Consider the following 20,573-nt stretch of genomic DNA (forward strand, 5'->3'; position numbering starts at 1 on the left):
GGAGCCTGGATGGACAGACGGAAGAGAGGGGCAGAGGGAGGAGGAGGAGGCCTGCCTCCCTCCCTTCCTCCCCACACTTGGGGGGTGGGAGGCGTGTTCATTGCGTGGCACATCAGGAGGGGCTTCCTTCCCAAGCAGAGCCTGCAGCCTTTCCCCCAACAGCTGGCTTCGCAAAGTGGGATTCCTTCCTCGAAGTTTCCCCACCATGATCTCGCCGTCCCTGCTCTTCCTTTTACTTTTCCTAACACCCCTGGAGGGTGGGAGCCACCCAGCAGAAGACGGTAAGCTAAGGAATGTGTGTGTATGTGTGAGAGAGAGAGTGTTGCGATTGTGCACACCCAAATTCCTTGCAGTGCGCTCTCTGCAGCCATCTCCATCACTGGCAGAGAGGGGTGGCTGAAAAGTTTGGGGAAAACTGGCTTGGGAGTTTGATTTCTCAATAAATCCTCCCAGGGTCCTTTTTTCCCTGGGGAAGGGGAATGAGGATGAGAAACGATATGTCTTACCTGTCCAATTTATTGGCTCGCTTGGCATAACACCATCATGTGCTTTTTAATTAATCTCCCTTTCTGCTTTTTTCCCCTCCTCTCTCTCTCTCTCAAGTTTTTTTTTTTAAACTATCCTAAGTTATGTGTTCTTGCTCAGTTTGGTAAATGGGGCATCTTCTTAAGTCTGTGGTAGCAAGAAATCAGGAAGAGCCTTCTTTTTTTTGAGGGAAACACTTTATCCAAAAGTGTCACCTTTTGTGAAGTCCAGATTGCTTCTCCAATGTTTTGGGCTCAAATCTGTCTGGCTAAATTGTGGTGAATGGCAAATAGAATTGCCTCGGTCCTTAATCGTTTATGTGGGGGAGAATCTTCTGTCTGGTTTGGCTCTGCAACCCAACAAGACAGAAAACAGACTTCAATGGATAATTAGGTCTGCAGAAAAAAACAATGGCTACCAACCTGCCTTCCATGGAGGACCTGTACACTGCACGAGTCAAAAAGAGGGCTGTGAAAATATCTACAGACCCGTCGCATCCTGGGCATAAATTGTTTCAACTCCTACCCTCAAAACGACGCTATAGAGGACTGCACACCAGAACAACTAGACACAAGGATGGTTTTTTCCCAAATGCCATCACTCTGCTAATCAACTAATTCCCACAACACTGTCAAATTATCTACCAAGACTGTATTACTATTATTCTTCTCATCCTTCCTAGTACCTATCTCTTCCCACTTATGACTATAACCATGTTGCTTGTGTCTTGTCAATTTATATTGTTTTATTTGTTTACTAGTACGGTTTGATAGCTTATTAGTAACTTCGACTATCACTAAGTGTTGTATCTTTTTATTCTTGATGAATGATTTTATTCTCCTTATGCACACTGAGAGCATCTGCACCAAAGTCAAATTCCGATCACACTTGGCCAATAAAGAATTCTGTTCTATTCCATTCCATTCTTTTCTATTCTGTATTCAATTCCATTCCATTCCACTCTGTATTCTGTTCTGTCCTATCCTACCCTGCAAGCAGCATGATATAAATCAGGATATAATCCTTTCCCTTCTCAAACAGGGCTAGAAATTGCATTCTGGCATGCTTTGGATGTGGGCTTTGCAGGAAGTTTCCCCAGAGGGGTATTTCACACAAAGCCTGAAGGCATCTGAGCTAGCTCTCGTGAATGAAGGCTGCCCCTCCCATATTTCCAAAACGTTTTCGGCATGCCGTTTCCCCCTGCCATGCTGCAGGCTCACCATGCCAGCAGAAACCCGAGAGGGGGGTTATAAATTACATTTCAACTGCTTTGCCACTTTCTTGCTGGTCAACTCCAGGCCAGTTTTGTGGCATGTGAACATGCTGAGAGAGAAAGATTTGGGCCACCATTTCTGACTCATTTAAAGTCACGTCCCACACGTGGGTAGGTCTTGGAAAAATGTCAATATTTAGGGAGAGGGAAGGAGGAAATGTTGTTTGAAGGCTGAGCTATTTGTTTATTAAAACAAGAGATGAGATTTTCCCCCGCCCCAGACTGTCTCTTTCCCAGTTCACAAATAAGAGATTTTTTTTTTCAAGAAATGGAGAAAGTCTACAAAATAAATCTGGAAATCTTTCAGTATTGATCACTGTTAATTTTAATTCGAATTTTTTTTTTTTAAAAAAAATGTATTGTCAATTTTAATTGGGTTTGGGATATTCCATTTAATTTTTTTTTAACTTTTATATCATGTGTTTCTTTTAATTGTTGTACGCTGCCCTGAGTCCTTGGGAGAAGGGCGGCATATAAATCTAATAAATCTCAAATCTTTCCATTTGCTGCCTGGGTTTTGCAACTGAGCTGTGTCTCTCGAGTATGTAATTTTTTTAAAAAAAAGTTGCAGTGATTGGGAAATGTGGGAATTTGTAGCAGTTGAGGATAATTTGGGTGATGTATGTCTGATTCTTTTTTTCCCATCCATCCAGATAATTTATTGGTCTTCGCGGTGGCTACCAAGGAGACCGAAGGCTTCAAACGCTTCAGAAGTTCAGCCCAGGTTTTTAACTATAACCTCAAGGTAGCGCAAGTGACTAATTTGAATAAAATTCCCAGGTTGTTTCATGACAAAACACAATTCCTAATTCAAAACTCCCTGCTTTTCCTCAAATTTTAAAACCCACCCTTGGAAAACGCATGGGGCAAAATTATACTGCATCATTCCTTCATTTCAATTGATGAGTTTGCCATAATGTTAATTGTTTCTCCAGCTGCTAATTGCTGATTATTTTCCTTTCTTTATTGTACCCCAAAGAACAAACTTATTAAGTGGATAATATAATATTAAAAGGGACCCAGTGGCTAAGACCCTGAGCTTGTTGATCAGAAAGGTCAGCAGTTCTTACATTAGTAGACTAAAGAGAATAGTAGTAAGATTGTTGTTGCGATGCAACTACTTAAGAAATAAAGAAATGATAGTATATTGCTAATTGTAGAAAAAAAAATTGAAAGAAATGCTCTCTATGTTTAAATTGAATTAGAGGATGTATGCTGTTTATAGCAAAATATACCAATGGAGAAAATAAGAAAGGAAATTGTGGTGTAACTTTGAAGGGGCAATTGAAGATATTGTTTATGTATTAAGAAAAAATAATCATAAAGATGAAAAATAATGGAAGAGAATAATTTGACAAAGTGAAAAGGAAACTATGATGTAAAAAAGACTATGTAAATGAGAGGATGTAAAAGAAAAAAACCAGGACAACCTTTTGCTCCTATAATATGTATAATTTGTATTAAAAAATAAAAAACCTTGAATGACAAAAGGAAGGTTGGCAGTTGGGCGGTTCGAATCCCTAGCGCCGTGTAACGGAGTGAGCTCCTGTTACTTGTCCCAGCTTCTGCCAACCTAGCACTTCGAAAGCAGGTAAAAAATGCAAGTAGAAAAATAGGGACCACCTTTGGTGGGAAGGTAACAGCGTTCCGTGCGCTTTCGGCATTGAGTCATGCCAGCCACATGATCACGGAGACGTCTTCGGACAGCGCTGGCTCTTCGGCTTTGAAACGGAGATGAGTAGCGCCCCCTAGAGTCAGGAACGACTAGCACATACGTGCTAGGAGAACCTTTACCTTTAATATAATATTTGGGAATCTTATAGTTCATACTGTAAATGTCTGTTAAAAAAACAACAACTTCCCAGCACAGTGAAAATCATTTGCAAAACAAGATATTCTTAGTTGTTCCCTTCAGTTCAGTGTAGAGGGAACAAGCACAAATAAAGTGGTTTGAAACTTGTCACAAAATCGCCTTTCATCCGTCCAGGTTCTGGGACTAGGAGAAGAATGGCCTGAGCGAGAGGACCAGAGGACAACAGGTGGACAGAAGGTCCGTCTTTTGAAATCGGCTTTGGAAGCCTACGCAGATAAAGAAGATTTGGTGATCCTTTTCACCGAGAGGTAATTCCTGGCTGAGCAGAACAAACACGAGCTGGGAGATTCCTCTCTGTATTCAGAGGAGCTGAAGACACATAGTAGTCCTCTACTTACGACCACAGCTGAGGCCAAAATATCTGTTTGTTCAGTGAGACATGGGTTTTGTCCTGTTTTTACGACCTTTTCTGCCGCCGTTGTTCAGAGAATCACTGCAGTTGATAAGTTCAGTAGCTGAGCTGTGAAGTGAATCTGGCTTCTCCGTGGATTTTGCTGGTCAGTAGGTCACAAAAGGGGGTCGCATGGCCTTGGGACACAGTGACGGTCATAAATATGAACCAGCGGACAAGCGTCATGACAGCAGCGTTCCAATATCTCAGGGGTTTCCACAAAGAAGAAAATCCAGGTTTCTGTGATATGAGCCAGCCGTGTGCGGCAGCTGCCAAAAAAGCCAACCCAGTTCTAGGCTGCATAAACAGAGGGATAGAATCAGATCACGTGAAGTGTTAATACCACTTTATAATCCCTTGGTAAGGCCACACTTGGAATACAGCATTCAGTTTTGGTCACCACGATGTAGAAAAGATGTGGAGACTCTAGAAAGAGTGCAGAGAAGAGCAACAAAGATGATTAGGGGATTGGAGGTTAAAACATATGAAGAACGGTTGCAGGAATTGGGTGTGGCTAATTTAATGAGAAGAAAGATTAGGGGAGACACAATAGTGTTCCAATATCTCAGGGGCTGCCACAAAGAAGAGTGGGTCAACCTATTCTCCAAAGCACCTGAGGGCAGGACAAGAAGCAATGGGTGGAAACTAATCAAGGAGAGAAGCAACTTAGAATTGAGGAGAAATTTCCCGACAGTTAGAACAATTAACCAGTGGAACAACTTGCCTCCTGAAGTTGTGAATGCCCCAACACTGGAAGTTTTTAAGAAGATGTTGGATAATCATTTGTCTGAAGTGGTGCAGATTTTCCTGCCTAAGCAGGGGGTTGGGCTAGAAGACCTCCAAGGTCCCTTCCAACTCTCTTAATTCTGTTCTGTTCTGTCTGAATTGTGATCACACAATCATGGGGATGCTACAAAGTGTGAAACATGGTCCTAAGACCCTTTTTTCAGTGCCGTCGTAACATTGAACGGCCACTAAACGAATGGTTGTTAAGTAGAATAAAACCTGTATTTTGGTTGCTGCTTAACTATGGTTTGTCGTGTTAACTACATTGTGAACTGCGGAAAATTGTCGCAATGATGTGTTTGAAACAAGTTCATTTAAATGGGGGTAGGGCAGCTCAACTGTAGAATCTCCGTCTGGAGATTCCAAAATGGAAGAGAAAAGACTAATGATCTTAAAGTTGAGAGGTTTCATTTGTTCCAAGCAGGCAATTTCTGGATTATTCCCTGTTTCTTTTTTTGTGGGTCTCAGGGTCACAAGTAACACCCTCAACAAAAGAAGACTCTGAGGCTTGCATTTCCCCAAAGCTCCATTTTATTAGAGATGTCCTATTGGCACATCTGGAAAAACCAGAACCTGAAAGCTTCCAGGTTTTCCCCACTCAAAAGAAAGTCCAAGTCCCTGCCCAGTATCCACATGCCCATCACATGGTCCAATCAGACACTGTCCCAACTGGAGGTGCCTCCCAGTCACACCACTCCAGGTGCAGGGCGAGATGTCCTTGACTCTCTGAGAAAGGAATGTTATTTAGACTGCATCTACCCCACTCCATAGGGATATGATGGCTCAGTGGCTAAGATGTTGATCAGAAAGGTTGGCAGTTTGGCGGTTCGAATCCCTAGCGCCGCGTAACGGAGTGAGCTCCCGCTGCTTCTCCCAGCTTCTGCCAACCTGGCAGTTCGAAAGCATGTAAAAATGCAAGTAGAAAAAATAGGAACCATCTTTGGTGAGAAGGTAACAGCGTTCCATGCGCCTTGGGCATTGAGTCATGCCAGCCACATGACCACAGAGACGTCTTTGGACAGCGCCGGCTCTTTGGCTTTGAAATGGAGATGAGCAGCACCTCCTAGATTCGGGAACGACTGGCATATATGTGCAAGGGGAATGTTTACCTTTTTACCTTTACCCCACTCCATATAATCCCCACTCCCATTTTCCCACAGCGTTAAATGTGGCAGGCCTGAAGGCCCAAGTAGAAGATGGCTTCCGGGCCTGACAGGCCGCCCTCCCTCAGGAGAAGTACAGTACAGAAGTCCTGTAACGAGAGTAACACAGGGGGTTAAAACCATACGATTTAAACCACCTCAGGTGGCCCTTCAGGCCTGCCAGGGGGGGTAAAACTTTCCTTCAGGTGTCTCTCCTCCTCCTCCTCTTGCAGCTACGACGTCATCTTTGCTTCGGGGCCTGCAGAAGTCCTGAAAAAGTTCAAGCAGGCCAAGTCAAAAGTTGTCTTCTCATCCGAGACCCTCATCTATCCGGACCGGAGGTTGGAGGCCAAGTACCCGGTGGTCCAAGAAGGGAAAAGATTCCTGGGATCTGGAGGTAAGGAAAAGCATGAAGATAGAAGCCCTCAGGAGGACCTCCTGAGCGAGCGGGAAGGAGAGAGGAGCTGGGAGGAAATGTTACCTTCAAAATACACATTTTTCTTTGGCGTCAGCGCCTATCAGTGGGCTAAGCTGCCCCTTTGAGCTCAAGGAAGAGAGAGGGGGACATTTGCAGGCAGTCTTCAACTTATGACCGTTCGTTGACTTGACCTTTTCAAGTAACAAACGACACTAAAAAAAGGGACTGGATCAAAATTTAGATGCTTAGCAACGGGTTCATATTTATGACGGTCGCAGCATCCCGGGGGTCACGTGATCTCCTTCGGCGACCTTCTCTCCAGCAAAGTCAAGGGGGAAGCCGCTGTTCTGACCCAGCTCTCCAAACACAACAAGCCCTCTGTATTTAACTCAAAGATTCCTTTAATAGGAGAGACGGCAGCCCCGGCAAAAAGTTTCTCTCTCACCGCAGGCTAAAAAGTGTGTCCAGCAGGAAGATGAATAGTTGTCTGCCACATCTATTCATCTCTGCCCCCTGCCTTTTATCCCCAGAGCTAGGGTGGGGCTTCGCTAGCAGCAGTGGCTCTTCCGTCCCAAGGAATGGCCCATAGATTTCCACGGTTCTCCTCTCCTCTGCCACATCTATTCATCTCCGCTCCCTGCCTTTTATCCCCAGAGCTAGGGTGGGGCCTCACTAGCAGCGGTGACTCTTCTGTCCCAAGGTCCGGCCCATAGATTTCCACTGTTCTCCTCTCCTCTGCAACATCTATTCATCTCCGCCCACTGCCTTTTATCCCCAGAGCTAGGGTGGGGCTTCGCTAGCAGCAGGGGCTCTTCCATCCCAAGGACCGGCCCATAGATTTCCACTGTTCTCCTCTCCTCTGCAACATCTATTCATCTGTGCTCCCTGCCTTTTATCCCCAGAGCTAGGGTGGGGCCTCACTAGCAGCGGTGACTCTTCCGTCCCAAGGACCGGCCCATAGATTTCCACTGTTCTCCTCCCCTCTGCAACATCTATTCATCTCCGCCCCCTGCCTTTTATCCCCAGAGCTAGGGTGGGGCTTCGCTAGCAGCAGGGGCTCTTCCATCCCAAGGACCGGCCCATAGATTTCCACTGTTCTCCTCTCCTCTGCAACATCTATTCATCTCCGCCCCCTGCCTTTTATCCCCAGAGCTAGGGTGGGGCCTCACTAGCAGCGGTGACTCTTCCGTCCCAAGGTCCGTCCCATAGATTTCCACTGCTCTCCTCTCCTCTGCCTTCTGCGTCTCGAGCACTGGACCCAGCTGTTCCTCCTCTACCTCATCAGCCACCTCCAGACCTGGGGGCTGTTGACTCTCCCTTTGAGGGCTGATGGACGGCCCAGGCTCCGCCCCTCTCTCTCTCTCTCTCTCTCTCTCTCTCTCTCTCTCTCTCTCTCTGTGTGTGTGTGTGTGTGTGTGTGTGTGTGTGTGTGTGTGTGTCTGTCTCTATCTCTCTCCCCCACGTCTCCTCCTCCTCCCCTGATTTGGCTGCTGGAGGTGCCAGCGACCGACAGGCACAAAAGCCAGGCAACTGCAGTGATTCATTGAACAACTGTCTCGCATAGCAATGGAAATGTTGGATTCAATTGTGGTCGTAAGTCAAGGACCGCCTGTATTCTCTCTTCCTGCAGGATTCATCGGTTATGCTCCGTATCTCAACCAGCTTGTGGCCGACTGGCAAGGCCTGGATAGTGAGAGCGACCAGATGTTTTATACCAAAGCGTTCCTGGACCCTGAAAAGCGGGTGAGCCCTAAAAGCAGAGAGTATTTGTGGCTGACCAAGAAATGCAGCAGATGTTTCAGAATCTCTCCTGGGCTCCGTTTTTGCAGAGGGCTGCAGGAGGCTGTCGCGGCTGAAAATGGAGCCTGGGAGGGCCCCACACAGCCCTCCCAGGCTCCGTTTTTGCAGAGGGCTGCAGGAGGCTGTCGCAGCTGAAAACGGAGCCTGGGAAGGCCACACACAGCTCTCCCGGGCTCCGTTTTTGCAGAGGGCTGCAGGAGGCTGTCGTGGCTTAAAAGGGAGCCTGGGAGGGCCCCACGCAGCCCTCCCAAGCTCCGTTTTCTCTGGCAGAAGCACTGTGGGCTGGTCCTTTGGGGTTTCCAGGATGGCTTCACGGGCCAGATCGAAGCACCCCGCAGGCCAGATCTGGCCCCCGGGCCTTGAGTTTGACATCCCTGCTGTAGAGCCACGTGCCCGTCTTACATTTACTGTATCTCGTCCATCCCTTATCGTATTTGCTGTTTTTCCCCTCCTTCTTCTTCCTCTGCAGAAGACCCTCAACATCACTTTGGATCATAGGTGCCGGATCTTCCAAAATCTTAACGGCGCTCTAGGTGAGAATTCGTAGAAAGGAAATCCTGCGTCCCAAATAAAATTTTGGCCGACTTAAGGGTGATTCTTCCGCTCTTGCTGGAGAACAAGCTTCACGGGACTTAGGACTGCCGGGGAGTCTCTGGGTAGATCCCCGAGGCCGTTGACTTCTGCCCAAATTACTTACGTGGTTTGCCAAACAACTCCAGTTGGAGTCAAACTACAACGTTTGTGTAGAAATAGAGCTCGAGTAGCAGATGGCACAAAGAAACGGCAGCTACAAGCTTGTTCTACAGTTGATAGAAGATTTGGGATTATTCCTCCCCTCCCGCTCCCACTCTATCCCTCTCTCTGTGTGTCCCTCTCTTTCTCTCTCCTTTCCTTTTTCTCTTTCTCTCCCTCCCTCTGCCTCTTTGTCTCTTTCTGTCCCTCACTTTCACCTTTCCTTTCCTTCTTTCTCTCTTCTTTCTCTTTTTCTGTCCCTCTCTTTCTTTCTCTCTCCCTTCCTTTCCACTTTCTCTCTCTCCCCCTCCCTCTTTCTCGCTCTCTGTCCCTCTCTTTCTCTCATCCTTCCTTTCCTTCTTTCTCTCTTTCTCCCTCCCTCTCCCTCTCTCTGTTCTTCTTTCTCTCTCCCTTTTCTTCTTTCTCTCTTTCTCTGTCCCTCTTTCTTTCTCTTTCCCTTCCATTCCTCTTTCTCTTTCTCTCCCCCTTTTTCTCGCTCTCTGTCCCTCTCTATCCCCCTTCCTTTCCTTCTTCCTCTCCCTCTCTCTCTCCCTCCTTCTCCCTCTCTCCGTCCCTCTCTTTCTCTCACCCATCCTTTCCTTCTTTCTCTCTTTCTCCCTCCCTCTCCCTCTCTCTGTCCCTCTCTTTCTTTCTCTCTCCCTTCCTTTCCTCTTTCTTTTTCTCTCTCTCCTCCTCTTTCTCGCTCTCTCTCCCTCGCTTTCTATCCCCCTTCCTTTCCTTCTTCCTCTCTTTCTCTCTCTCCCTCCCCCCTCTCTCTGTACCTCTCTTTCTCACCCTTCTGTTCCTTCTTTCTCTCTCTCTTTCTCCCCCCCTTTCTCGCGCTCTGTCCCTCTCTCTCCCTTCCTTTCCTTCTTTCTCTCTTTCTCTTTCTCTCCCTCTCCCTCTTTCTTTTTCTTTCTGTCCCTCTTTCTCTCTCACTCTTCCTTTCCTTCTTTCTTTCTCTCCCTCCCTCCCTCCCTCTCCCTCTCTCTGTCCCTCACTTTCTCTCACCCTTCCTTTCTTTCTTTCTTTCTCTCTTTCTCCCTCCCTCTCTCTGTCCCTCTTTCCCTTTCCTTCTTTCTCTCTTTCTTTCACTGTCCCTTTCTTTCTCTCCCTTCCTTTCCTCTTTCTCTTTCTCTCTCTTCCCCCCTCTCCCTCTTTCTCACTCTCTCTGTCCCTCTCTTTTTCTCACCCTTCCTTTCCTTCTTTCTCTGTTTCTCGCTTTCCCTACCTCTCCCACTCTCTGTACCTCTCTTTCTCTCAACCTCCCGTTCCTTCTTTTTCTTTCTCCCCCCCTTTTCCTCTTTCTTGCTCTCTCTGTCTCTCTCTTTCTCTCAAACTTCCATTCCTTCTTTCTTTCTCTTTCTCTCCCTATCTCTCTTTCTCTCTCTCTGTCCCTCTCTTTCTCTCTTTCCCTCCCTCTCTTTCCCTCTTCCTCTTCCTCTCTCCTTTTTTCTCTCTCCATCTCTCTCTCTCTCTCTCTCTCTCTCTCTCTCTCTCTCTCTCTCTCTCTCTCTCTCTCTCTCTCTCCTCCCCTTTCTGCTGCTGCATAGTTTATTTTATTATCTGCTATTTCTTGCCTCAGGAAGGACACCCTCAAATATTTAATTAAAGTCTTTAGAGACTTTTTAAAAATCAAACTGGGTGGGTTGCTCCTAAAATATACTATTCCATTGGGTGGAAAATACCAATAGCACTTATATACTGCTTTATAGTGCTTTATAGCTCTCTCTAAGCAGTTTACAGAGTCAGCATTTTGCCCCACAAAATCTGAGTCCTCATGGGAAGGATGGAAGGCTGAGTCAACTTTGAGCTTGTCAGGATCGAACTCCTGGCTATGGACAGAGTTAGCCTGCTATACTGCATTCTAACAGGGAAGGAAGGAAGGAAGGAAGGAAGGAAGGAAGGAAGGAAGGAAGGAAGGAAGGACTAAGACTTATAGACCTCTATAAATAAATAAACTATAAACTATTTATAAACTATAAATCCTCCTTTGAAAGACTTTGCTGGATGTGATTGAGCAGAATTCACAGTCAATTAATAAAAGGGGTTTTTGTCGGGACCAGGAGTTTGCTTCAGGCTCTTGGGAAGCCTCCATCAGAACAGTTGTGAAGCAAAGCAAGGAGAATGGTAGGCATGACAATCTGGCCTAACTTTATTAATTTCCGCAAACCATTATCTCCCCTGGCATACATGTGAAAGAACCTTTGGTTGTTGTGGTTGTTGTGGTTTTGTTTCATTCTTTTTCTCTGCTTCTTTGCTTCCGAAGACGAAGTGGCTCTCAAATTCGAAAACGGCCAGGTGAGAGTGCGGAATCTGGCGTTTGATACCCTCCCTGTTGTGATTCATGGAAACGGACCCACTAAGGTAGGCCAAATCCCGGCTCCCTGGAAACTAGGATGTTCCTTCTAGGATCCTCCTTGCAAACAGCTGGTCATTTGCATCCTTTTCGAGAGTCCTTGAGGCCACCTGGAGGTTTGTCCATGTCCTCAGGGTCACCTGAGTGGTGAAAATGGTTCCTGTGGTCTGCAATTTTCCCCTCTGGAAATCCATTCCTACTCCCCCACCGTCCCAAGGGTCGTCCTCCCAAATTGTGTAGCTAAAAGTCTCTAGAGATTCTCAAGTCCTCCAGGTCCTGGTTGTCCCAAAGGTGCTTTTTTCAGGAGGCAACTGGACTTTCTTGGGTTTTGTTTTTTTCTTTCGAAGATGTTTCGCTTCTCATCCAAGAAGCTTCCTCAGCTCTGGATGACTGAGAATCTCCATATAGACAATATGATGGTGGAGTCAGATTGACAAAGGAAGGAAGTAAGTTTTTTCTGTTTCAACACTGTGAGCACAGCCATTTCTCTCCCCAAAGCTGCAGCTGAATTACCTGGGGAACTACATCCCTCAATCTTGGACCTTCGAGATGGGCTGCACTGTCTGCAAAGAAGGCATGAAGAATCTCAGTGGCTTGAAAGTAAGAGTTTGCGCAACGCCGGGCAGGGTTGGGGAAGGTTTAAAAAAAAAATAAAACTCCTCTTGGCATGATTTCTTCGCTTATCTTGGCACCGTGCAGAGAATCCCGAACTTCTCAAAAATAGGAAATGGCTATTAGAGATTCTGAATTATTTGTAGGCTTGAAACCACAACATTTCCCATGTGGAAGTTGGAAGAGAGATGCATTTAAATCAGTTTTACGTTTGCCAGATTTCTGGAGTGTTTTAACAAGAAAACTTGACTTTGTGGGTTTTGCCTGGAATGAGATGATGCAGTTAGGAAGTGGGAATTTCCAGGCAGGGTGGATTTTAAAAAATGAGAGGGATCTTGAAGTCCTAGTGGACAACCATTTAAATAGGAGCCAGCTGTGTGCAGCAGCTGCCAAAAAAGCCAACACAGTTCTAGGCTGCATAAACAGAGGGATGGAATCAAGATCACGTGAAGGGTTAGTACCACTTTATAAGGCCTTGGTAAGGCCACACTTGGAATACTACATTCAGTTTTGGTTCCCACGATGTAAAAAGGATGTGGAGACTCTAGAAAGAGTGCAGAAAAGAGCAACAAAGAGGATTAAGGGACTGGAGGCTAAAACGTATGAAGAACAATTGCAGGAACTGGGTATGTCTAGTTTAATGAAGAGAAGGACTAGGGGAGACATGATAGCAGTCTTCCTATATCTCAGGGGTTGCCACAAAGAAGAGGGAGTCAAACTATTCTCCAAAGCACCTGAGGGCAGGACAAGAAGCAATGGGTGGAAACTAATCAAGGAGAGAAGCAACTTAGAACTGAGGAGAAATTTCCTGACAGTTAGAACAATTAATCAGTGGAACAACTTGCCTCCAGAAGTTGTGAATGCTCCAACGCTGGAAGTCTTTAAGAAGATGCTGGATAGCCATTTTGTCTGAAACGGTATAGGATTTCCTGCCTAGGCAGGGGGTTGGACTAGAAGACCTCCAAGGTCCCTTCCAACTCTGCTATTGTATTGTATTGTAAATGTAACCCCTCTTACAAATTGATTGCCCTTTTTTAAAAATGAAAAATAAAAAGAGCTGTAGTGTCACAGTGGTTAAAATGCAGTATTGCAGGCTAATTCTACTGACTGCCAGTAGTTCAGCAGTTCAATTCTGACCAGCTCAAGATTGACTTAGCCTTCCGAGGTCGGTAAATGAGGACCCTGATTGTTGGTGGCAATAGGCTGACTATGACTACTTAGAGAGGGCTGTGAAGTGGTATATAAGTGCTATTACTACCTCCCTCCCTCCCTCCCTCCCTCCCTCCCTTCCTTCCTTCCTTCCTTCCTTCCTTCCTTCCTTCCTTCCTTCCTTCCTTCCTTCCTTCCTTCCTTCCTTCCTTCCTTCCTTCCTTCTTAGTGGCTAGAATGCAGTATTGCAGGCTAACTCTGCCCCACAGCCAGCAGTTCGATCTTCACCAGCTCAAGGTTCACTCAGCCTTCCATCCTTCCAGGGTCGGTAAAACCCAGAAGACCCAGATTTTTTTTGGGGGGGGGAGGCTGACTGTATACTGCTTAGAGAGGGCTGTAAAAGCCCTGTGAAGCGGTATATAAGTCTAAGCGCTATTGCGATAAAGTGACTACCTTCAGCTCGCCAAAGAGGAACATAACGCAGAGGCAACTCTGTGAATTTTTGAGCCTGATCTTCTTTTCCCCGCCCCCCCCCGCCCCCTTCCCCTCCCCTGCTTGCAGGAAGACTCGCTCCCTCTGACCGTGGTCGGCGTCTTTATTGAGCAGCCCACCCCTTTCCTCGACCAGTTCTTCAGAAGGCTCCAGCTTCTCCGCTACCCGAAAAAGAAAATCCACCTGTTCATCCACAATCACGTGAGTCGAGATGATCTGGCTGAGAAGGGGCCTCTCTCCCCATCACCATCACTCAGCCCCCTCCTCCTGGCAGCTTCGCCTCTCGGTTCATAACCCACACAAGGACAGCCGGTGAATGTGCTGCCCCCCCCCCCCTTGACACACACACGCATGGCAAGAGTTCTAGAGGTGTTTATTCAACCCCCGCCCCCAAAGCACCCCCTCAAAGCACCCTCCTTGGGAAGCAGCCCCGTTGCGCAGGTCTGGATTCCAAGCTCAGGACAAGAAGAGTCACTGGGCTCTTCTGTCCCAAGGACCGGCCCATAGATTTCCATTGCTCTCCTCTCCTCTGCCTTCTGTGCATCTGCTCGTCAGGCACTGGACTCAGCTGTTCCTCCTCTTGCTCATCAGCCACCTCCAGACCTGGAGGCTGTTGACTCCCCATCGGAGAGCTGATGGACAGCCCAGGTTCCGCCTCTGTCTCTCTGCCAGCTCCATTCCCTCTTCCCCCACGGAGCTCTCAGGTTGTCCTGACGCTGATCCTGACTCCCACACCGCCTCGTGTGATTCGGCTGATGGAGGGGCTGGCACATGCTAGCACTGTCTGATCCTTGATCTTGACCTCCACGCTTTCCTGTACAGACCCAAATTCACACTCCCCCTCCGAACCCGCCCGCAGAGTGGTGGGGGCAGGAATCCATGAAAGTGAATGAGGCTGCTTGCCAGAATGACTGGCCCCTAGGTAACATCTCTTGCTTCTCGTCACGTGCAGGAGGAACATCACCTGTCCCAGGTGAGCTCCTTTGTGGAACAGCACGGCCAGGAATATCGCTCCCTGAAAGTGATGGGGCCAGAGGATAATCTGGAGAACGCCGATGCTCGCAACTTTAGCATGTAAGAAATGCGGAGAGCAGCGGTGAAATTCAGCAGGTTCTGGAAAACCAGTTTTGCAGTATCCTTCCCCCAGGAGTGGGGAGGGAATGGGGATTTTGCAGTATCCTTCCCCTGGAGCGGGGAGGGAATGGGGATTTTACAGTATCCTTCCCCTGGATCGGTGAAGGAATAGGGATTTTGCAGTATCCTTCCCCTGGAGTGGGGAGGGAATGGGGATTTTGCAGTATCCTTCCCCTGGAGTGGGGAGGGAATGGGGATTTCGCAGTATCCTTCCCCTGCCACACCCACCAAGTCACGCCCCAAAACCGGTAGTAAAAAAAAGTGGAATTTCACCACAGGCGGAGAGGTCCCCCAAACACTGTCCTTGTCTCCTTCAGCGAAGGGCCTGACTCGTTTGCTTCCTGCCCTTCTAGGAATCTGTGCAAGCAGAACCCTGCGTGCGAATATTACTTCAGCCTGGATGCCGAGGTGGTGCTCACGAACCCCGATACCATGCAGATCCTGATGGAGCAGAATAAGTGAGTGCGGGGCTGCACTGTAGGTGGCCCTCCTGGGATTGACAGGAGAAAGGGAGGACCCAGCTCTTCCTTGCTCCAGATCAGGGGTCTCCAAGATTGGCAACTTTAAGACTTGTAGACTTCAACTCCCAGAATTCCTCTGGTAACCTTAAGATTTGTGGACTTCAACTCCCAGAATTTCTCCACCAGCAGCTCGCTGAGGAATTCTGGGAGTTGAAGTCCACAAGTCTTAAAGTTGCCAAGGTTGGAGACCCCTGTTCCAGATCATAGAGAGATCCAGCTGAAAACAGATTCTATTGTCTATATTGTCCCACCTGCTGTGGGACTTTAATTATTATTTGTATTTTAAGGCTGCATCCCTAAGGGATATGCAGATGTATTTTGCATCTTCATATAGGTAGTCCTCAACTTAACAACAGTTCAGTTAGTGACCGTTTTTCACAGTTAACAACCTTTCGTGGTGTGGAGACAATAACTTGGTCCTTAACACTAATAAGACCAAGGAGTTTATAGTGGACTACAGAAGAAATAGATCAGACATCCAGCCAGAGGTGGGATTCAGCAAGTTCTGACCATTTCTGGAGAACCTGTAGCGGAGATTTTCAGTAGTTCGGAGAACCAGCAAATACCACCTCTGACTGGCCCTGCCCCCATCTATTCTCTGCCTCCCAAGTCCCAGCTGATCGGGAGGGAATGGGGATTTTGTAGTATCCTTCCCCTGGAGTGGGGAGGGAATGGGGATTTTGCAGTATCCTTCCCCTGGATGGGGGAGGGAATGGGGATTTTGCAGTATCCTTCCCCTGGAGTGGGGAGGGAATGGAGATTTTACAGTATCCTTCCCCTGGATGGGGGAGGGAGCGGAGATTTTGCAGTATCCTTCCCCTGGAGTGGGGAGGGAGTGGAGATTTTGCAGTATCCTTCCCCTGGAGTGGGGAGGGAATGGGAATTTTGCACTATTCTTCCCCTGGAGTGGGGAAGGAGTGGAGATTTTGCAGTATCCTTCCCCTGGAGTGGGGAGGGAGCGGAGATTTTGCACTATTCTTCCCCTGGAGTGGGGAAGGAGTGGAGATTTTGCAGTATCCTTCCCCTGGAGTGGGGAGGGAGCGGAGATTTTGTAGTATCCTTCCCCTGGAGTGGGGGGGGGAGTGGAGATTTTGCAGTATCCTTCCCCTGGAGTGGGGAGGGAGCGGAGATTTTGCAGTATCCTTCCCCTGCAGTGGGGAGGGAATTGGGATTTTACAGTATCCTTCCCCTTGAGTGGGGAGGGAGTGGAGATTTTGCAGTATCCTTCCCCTGGAGTGGGGAGGGAATGGGAATTTTGCACTATTCTTCCCCTGGAGAGGGAGTGGAGATTTTGCAGTATCCTTCCCCTGGAGTGGGGAGGGAATGGGGATTTTGCAGTATCCTTCCCCTGGAGTGGGGAGGGAGTGGAGATTTGACAGTATTCTTCCCCTGGAGTGGGGAGGGAGTGCGGATTTTATAGTATCCTTTCCCTGCCATGCCAACCAAGCCATGCCCACAGAACCGGTAGTACATTTTTTTGAATCCCACTACTGCATCCAGCCGTTGGTTATCAATGGAGACCGAGCAGAGCAAGTAGGCAGTTCTAAGTTTCTAGGTATCGTCATAAAAAGAGGACCTGACCTGAGGCACTTACCTTGCAGCCCGGGTCAAAAGGGCCCAGCAGAGATTATAATCCCTGAGACTTCTCGGGAAACAACAACTGAATGGAAAATTGCTGGGCACCTTCTACCGCTGCACCATAGAGAGTATTTTAACTTACTGCACCTGTGTCTGGTTTGCCAATTGCCCAGGGGCAGACAGGACAGCGCTCCAGTGGGTCGACATCATTGCCCAGGGGATCATGGGTTGCCTTTCTCCCCTCTTTGGAAGAGCTTGATAGCTCCCTCTGCCTTAAGAAAGTTCAAAACTTTCTTAAAGATCCATATTATCCTGGGCATCCCTTTTTTTTTAATTATTACCATCTGGCAGTCGGTACAGGACAATAAAAAACAAGGATAAATAGGCAATAACCATATTGAATTCTACGTTATAATGCATTATGAATGCAATATCAGGGGTTTTCAATTGTATGGAATGTGAAGGATGTCTACGTTTTTATTTTTATAGTTATAATGTACACTGAATATGGCATTTAATTTCGTTATACGATGTGCAATGACAATAAAGTAAACTAAATTTTGCAACATCCTTTCTCTCTCTTTCCCTCTCTCTGTCTCTCTCTCTCTCTCTCTCTCTCTTTCTGTCTATCTATCTGTCTGTCTTTCTCCATTCCTTTCTCTCTTTCTCTCTCTCCTTCTCCCTTTCTCTTTCTTTCTTTCTTTCTTTCTTTCTTTCTCTTTCTCTCCCTATTTCTCTCTCTCTCCATCACATCTTTTCTCCCTCTCTTTTGCTCGCTCTTCTTTCTTTCTTTCTCTTTCTTTCTTTCTTTCTTTCTTTCTTTCTCTTTCTCTTCCTATTTCTCTCTCTCTCCATCACATCTTTTCTCCCTCTCTTTTGCTCGCCTTTCTTTCTTTCTTTCTTTCTTTCTTTCTTTCTTTCTTTCTTTCTTTCTTTCTTTCTTTCTCTTGCCAGGTTTGTGATTGCCCCTCTCGTGAGCCGCATTGGGAAGCTGTGGTCGAACTTCTGGGGGGCCTTGAGTCCTGAGGGCTATTATGCCCGCTCAGAGGATTATAGGGAGATTGTCCAGAGACGGAGGATGTGAGTAGACTGACGGACTCGGGAGGAAAGCTTACAAAATCCTCCTTTAAAACTGTTTTGCTCTGGAGGTTTCAGGCCTGTGAATCTCATACCTGAAAACAGTCAAGATCGTTCAGAAGCTGTTTGCTTTGACTTGGACACTGAAGTATCATCAGCTTAATATTATGCTAAGCCTTGTGCATCAAGTTATTTTTTGTGCAGAGTTTTACTTATGCCCTGTTGAAAGTTACCGTATTTTTCCGAGTATAAGACGCGCCTTGTTCCCTCAAAAAAAGAGGCTGAAATCTGGGTGCGCCTTATACACTGAATACAGCATTTTTTTGCCTCCCGAAACCCCTCCCCCTTTGCAAAAATGGACATGCGTAGCCTTTAGGAGGCTTTCAGAGTGCTCCTGGGGGCTGGGGGACGGCAGAAATGAGTGAAAAACTGGCCACTTTTTGCTCAATTCTGCCCCCCCCTCTGCCTCCAGAAGCACTCTATAAGCCTTCTAAAGGCTATGCATGCCCATTTTTTTAAAGAAAAAAAAAACAGGGCCGTTTTTGTGAAAAACAAGCCATTTTTTGCTTGTTTGTGGGGGGGCACACCCCAGGAGCACTCTACAAGCCTCCTAAAGACTATGCATGCCCTTTTTCTGAAAAAAAAAATTGGGGGGGGGGAGGTCTGCAGAGTTTTTTTTTTTAATTTGCCTCTTCAAAATCTTGGTGCATCTTATACTCCGGTGCGTCTTATACTCTGTGACAAAAAAGCAAAAATAGTTTCTTTTTCAGTTTGCTTCATTCTTTATTATCTGGCCTGGTTCATTTTCGGCCTGATTGCTTGTCTTTCTCTCTATCTCTCTTTTCTCTCCCTCTCTTTCTCTCTCTTTCTCTCTCTTTCTCTCAGTGGCCTCTGGAACGTCCCGTACATTTCTAGTGTCTACCTGATCAAGGGCAGCGTCCTGAGGTCGCAACTCGCCCAGCTGGACCTTTTCCGCAGTGGCAGACAAGACGCCGACATGGCTCTGTGCCATAACATTCGCGAGCAGGTTGGTGCACCCTGCGTTGATAGAAACTGAATTGTATTCTTTCATTGACCAAGCATGATCGGACACGGGGATTGCCGGGATGCCGGAAGTTGCCTTCAGGAGCTGTGGGAGCTTCATCCCTGGAAGCTTTCAAGAAGAGCCTGGAACTGCCATCTGTCAGAAACGGTGTAGGGTCATGATGGCAAATCTATGGCACGCGTGCCAGAGGTGGCACACAGAACCCTCTCTGTGGGCATGCACACCATTGCCACTGACCAGTTGGTGTTTGCATGCACCAAAGCACCGGAAACCCAAAGATCAGGTGGCTGACCCGCGCATGCCCACGCTGGGCACATGGTCTTTGGATTTATGGCAATCCAGTGCACACGAAGACCAGCTGGTTGGCACGCATACGCACGCCATAAAGCTGAAGACCAGGTGGCTGGCGCACACATGCGCCCCAGCCAGCGGGTGTTCAGATTTATGGCGCTCTGGCACGCGCGCATGTTCCAGTTTGGGCACTCAGTGCCAAAAAGGTTCACCATCACTGGTATAGGGTCTCCTGCTTCAGCAGGGGGCTGGACTAGAAGACCTCCAAGGTCCCTTCCAACTCTTTTAATCTATCTAATAATAATTGTGGAGGGGAAAGATTCCCACCTTTCAGTTGTAAGGCTAGTTTTGGGGTGGATCCATGCAATGGAAGGTGTTTACCGTATTTTTCGGAGTATAAGATGCACCTTTTTCCCTCAAAAAAGAGGCTGAATATCTGGGTGCATCTTATACACTGAATAGAGCATTTTTGGCCTCTCAAAACCCCGCCCCCTTCAGCAAAATGGCCATGCATAGCCTTTAGGAGGCTTTCAGAAAGAGCACTCTATAAAGCCGCCTAAAGGCTACTCATGCCCTTTTTTTGACAAAAAATGAGCCTGTTTTCGCAAAAAACAGGCCTTTTTTTGCTTGTTTGGGGGGGGGCACTCCCCAGGAGCACTCTACAAGCCTCCTAAAGGCTATTCATGCCCTTTTTGGGGGGGAGACTAGAAAAAACATGGCGTTTTTGGGAGGTTGGCAGAGTGCAAAAACTTTTTTTAAAATTTGCCTCTTCAAAACCTTACTGCATATTATATTCTGGTGCATCTTATACTCCGAAAAATATGGTATTTGTTTTTTTTTTCTGCAGGGGGTGTTCATGTTTTTGACAAACCAGCAGTTGTTCGGCCACATCCTATCCTTGGAGAATTATCAGACGAGCCACCTGCATAACGATCTCTGGCAAATCTTCAGCAACCCAGAGGTGAGCAGTCTTACTTTCTCTGGAACCTGAGAACGAGGCAGGTGTGGGGTGAAGTAGGGGCCAGTTTGAAAAGATTGAAAAAAAGGGTTTGTGCTTCTTGCGGGGGGGGGGGAAGATTTGAGAACAAGGGCTCACAGAGAAAGAGGGGGCAGAGGGTTGAGAGGCCAGGAATTATAGATGTTGGGCGACGCTGTCTCTCAAAGCAGGTGTTACGGCCTGTCGGCCGCCAGCCCCTCCCGCAGCCGAATCAGAGGGGGAGGCGTGGGAGTCAGGGTCAGCGTCAAGGCAACCTGAGAGCCCCAAGGGGGAAGAGGGAATGGAGCTGACAGAGAGAGAAAGACAGAGATGGAACCTAAGCCATTTGTCAGCCCTCAGATGGAGATTCAACAGCTGCCAGGACTGGAGGTGGCTAAT

General features: G+C 47.3%; 1 protein-coding gene across 1 annotated transcript in view; it reads left to right on the plus strand.

The window, feature by feature from the left end:
- The window catches only part of PLOD1 (procollagen-lysine,2-oxoglutarate 5-dioxygenase 1), a 28,581-nt gene continuing 8,008 nt past the window's right edge, over nucleotides 1–20,573 (plus strand). Inside the window, exons 1-14 of the mRNA XM_087701952.1 lie at nucleotides 1–281; nucleotides 2,452–2,543; nucleotides 3,786–3,919; nucleotides 6,224–6,387; nucleotides 8,039–8,151; nucleotides 8,678–8,741; nucleotides 11,210–11,307; nucleotides 11,798–11,899; nucleotides 13,622–13,753; nucleotides 14,505–14,626; nucleotides 15,040–15,144; nucleotides 17,740–17,865; nucleotides 18,748–18,889; nucleotides 20,046–20,159. Coding sequence (XP_087558078.1) covers nucleotides 206–281; nucleotides 2,452–2,543; nucleotides 3,786–3,919; nucleotides 6,224–6,387; nucleotides 8,039–8,151; nucleotides 8,678–8,741; nucleotides 11,210–11,307; nucleotides 11,798–11,899; nucleotides 13,622–13,753; nucleotides 14,505–14,626; nucleotides 15,040–15,144; nucleotides 17,740–17,865; nucleotides 18,748–18,889; nucleotides 20,046–20,159 — 1,584 coding nt within the window. The 5' untranslated portion in view covers nucleotides 1–205. The remainder of the gene's footprint in view (nucleotides 282–2,451; nucleotides 2,544–3,785; nucleotides 3,920–6,223; nucleotides 6,388–8,038; nucleotides 8,152–8,677; nucleotides 8,742–11,209; nucleotides 11,308–11,797; nucleotides 11,900–13,621; nucleotides 13,754–14,504; nucleotides 14,627–15,039; nucleotides 15,145–17,739; nucleotides 17,866–18,747; nucleotides 18,890–20,045; nucleotides 20,160–20,573) is intronic.

The sequence above is a fragment of the Thamnophis sirtalis genome, unplaced genomic scaffold (assembly GCF_051295495.1).
Source record: "Thamnophis sirtalis isolate CommonGarterSnake01/CBP01778 unplaced genomic scaffold, rThaSir2_p1.2 scaffold_15, whole genome shotgun sequence".
NCBI lineage: Eukaryota > Metazoa > Chordata > Lepidosauria > Squamata > Natricidae > Thamnophis > Thamnophis sirtalis.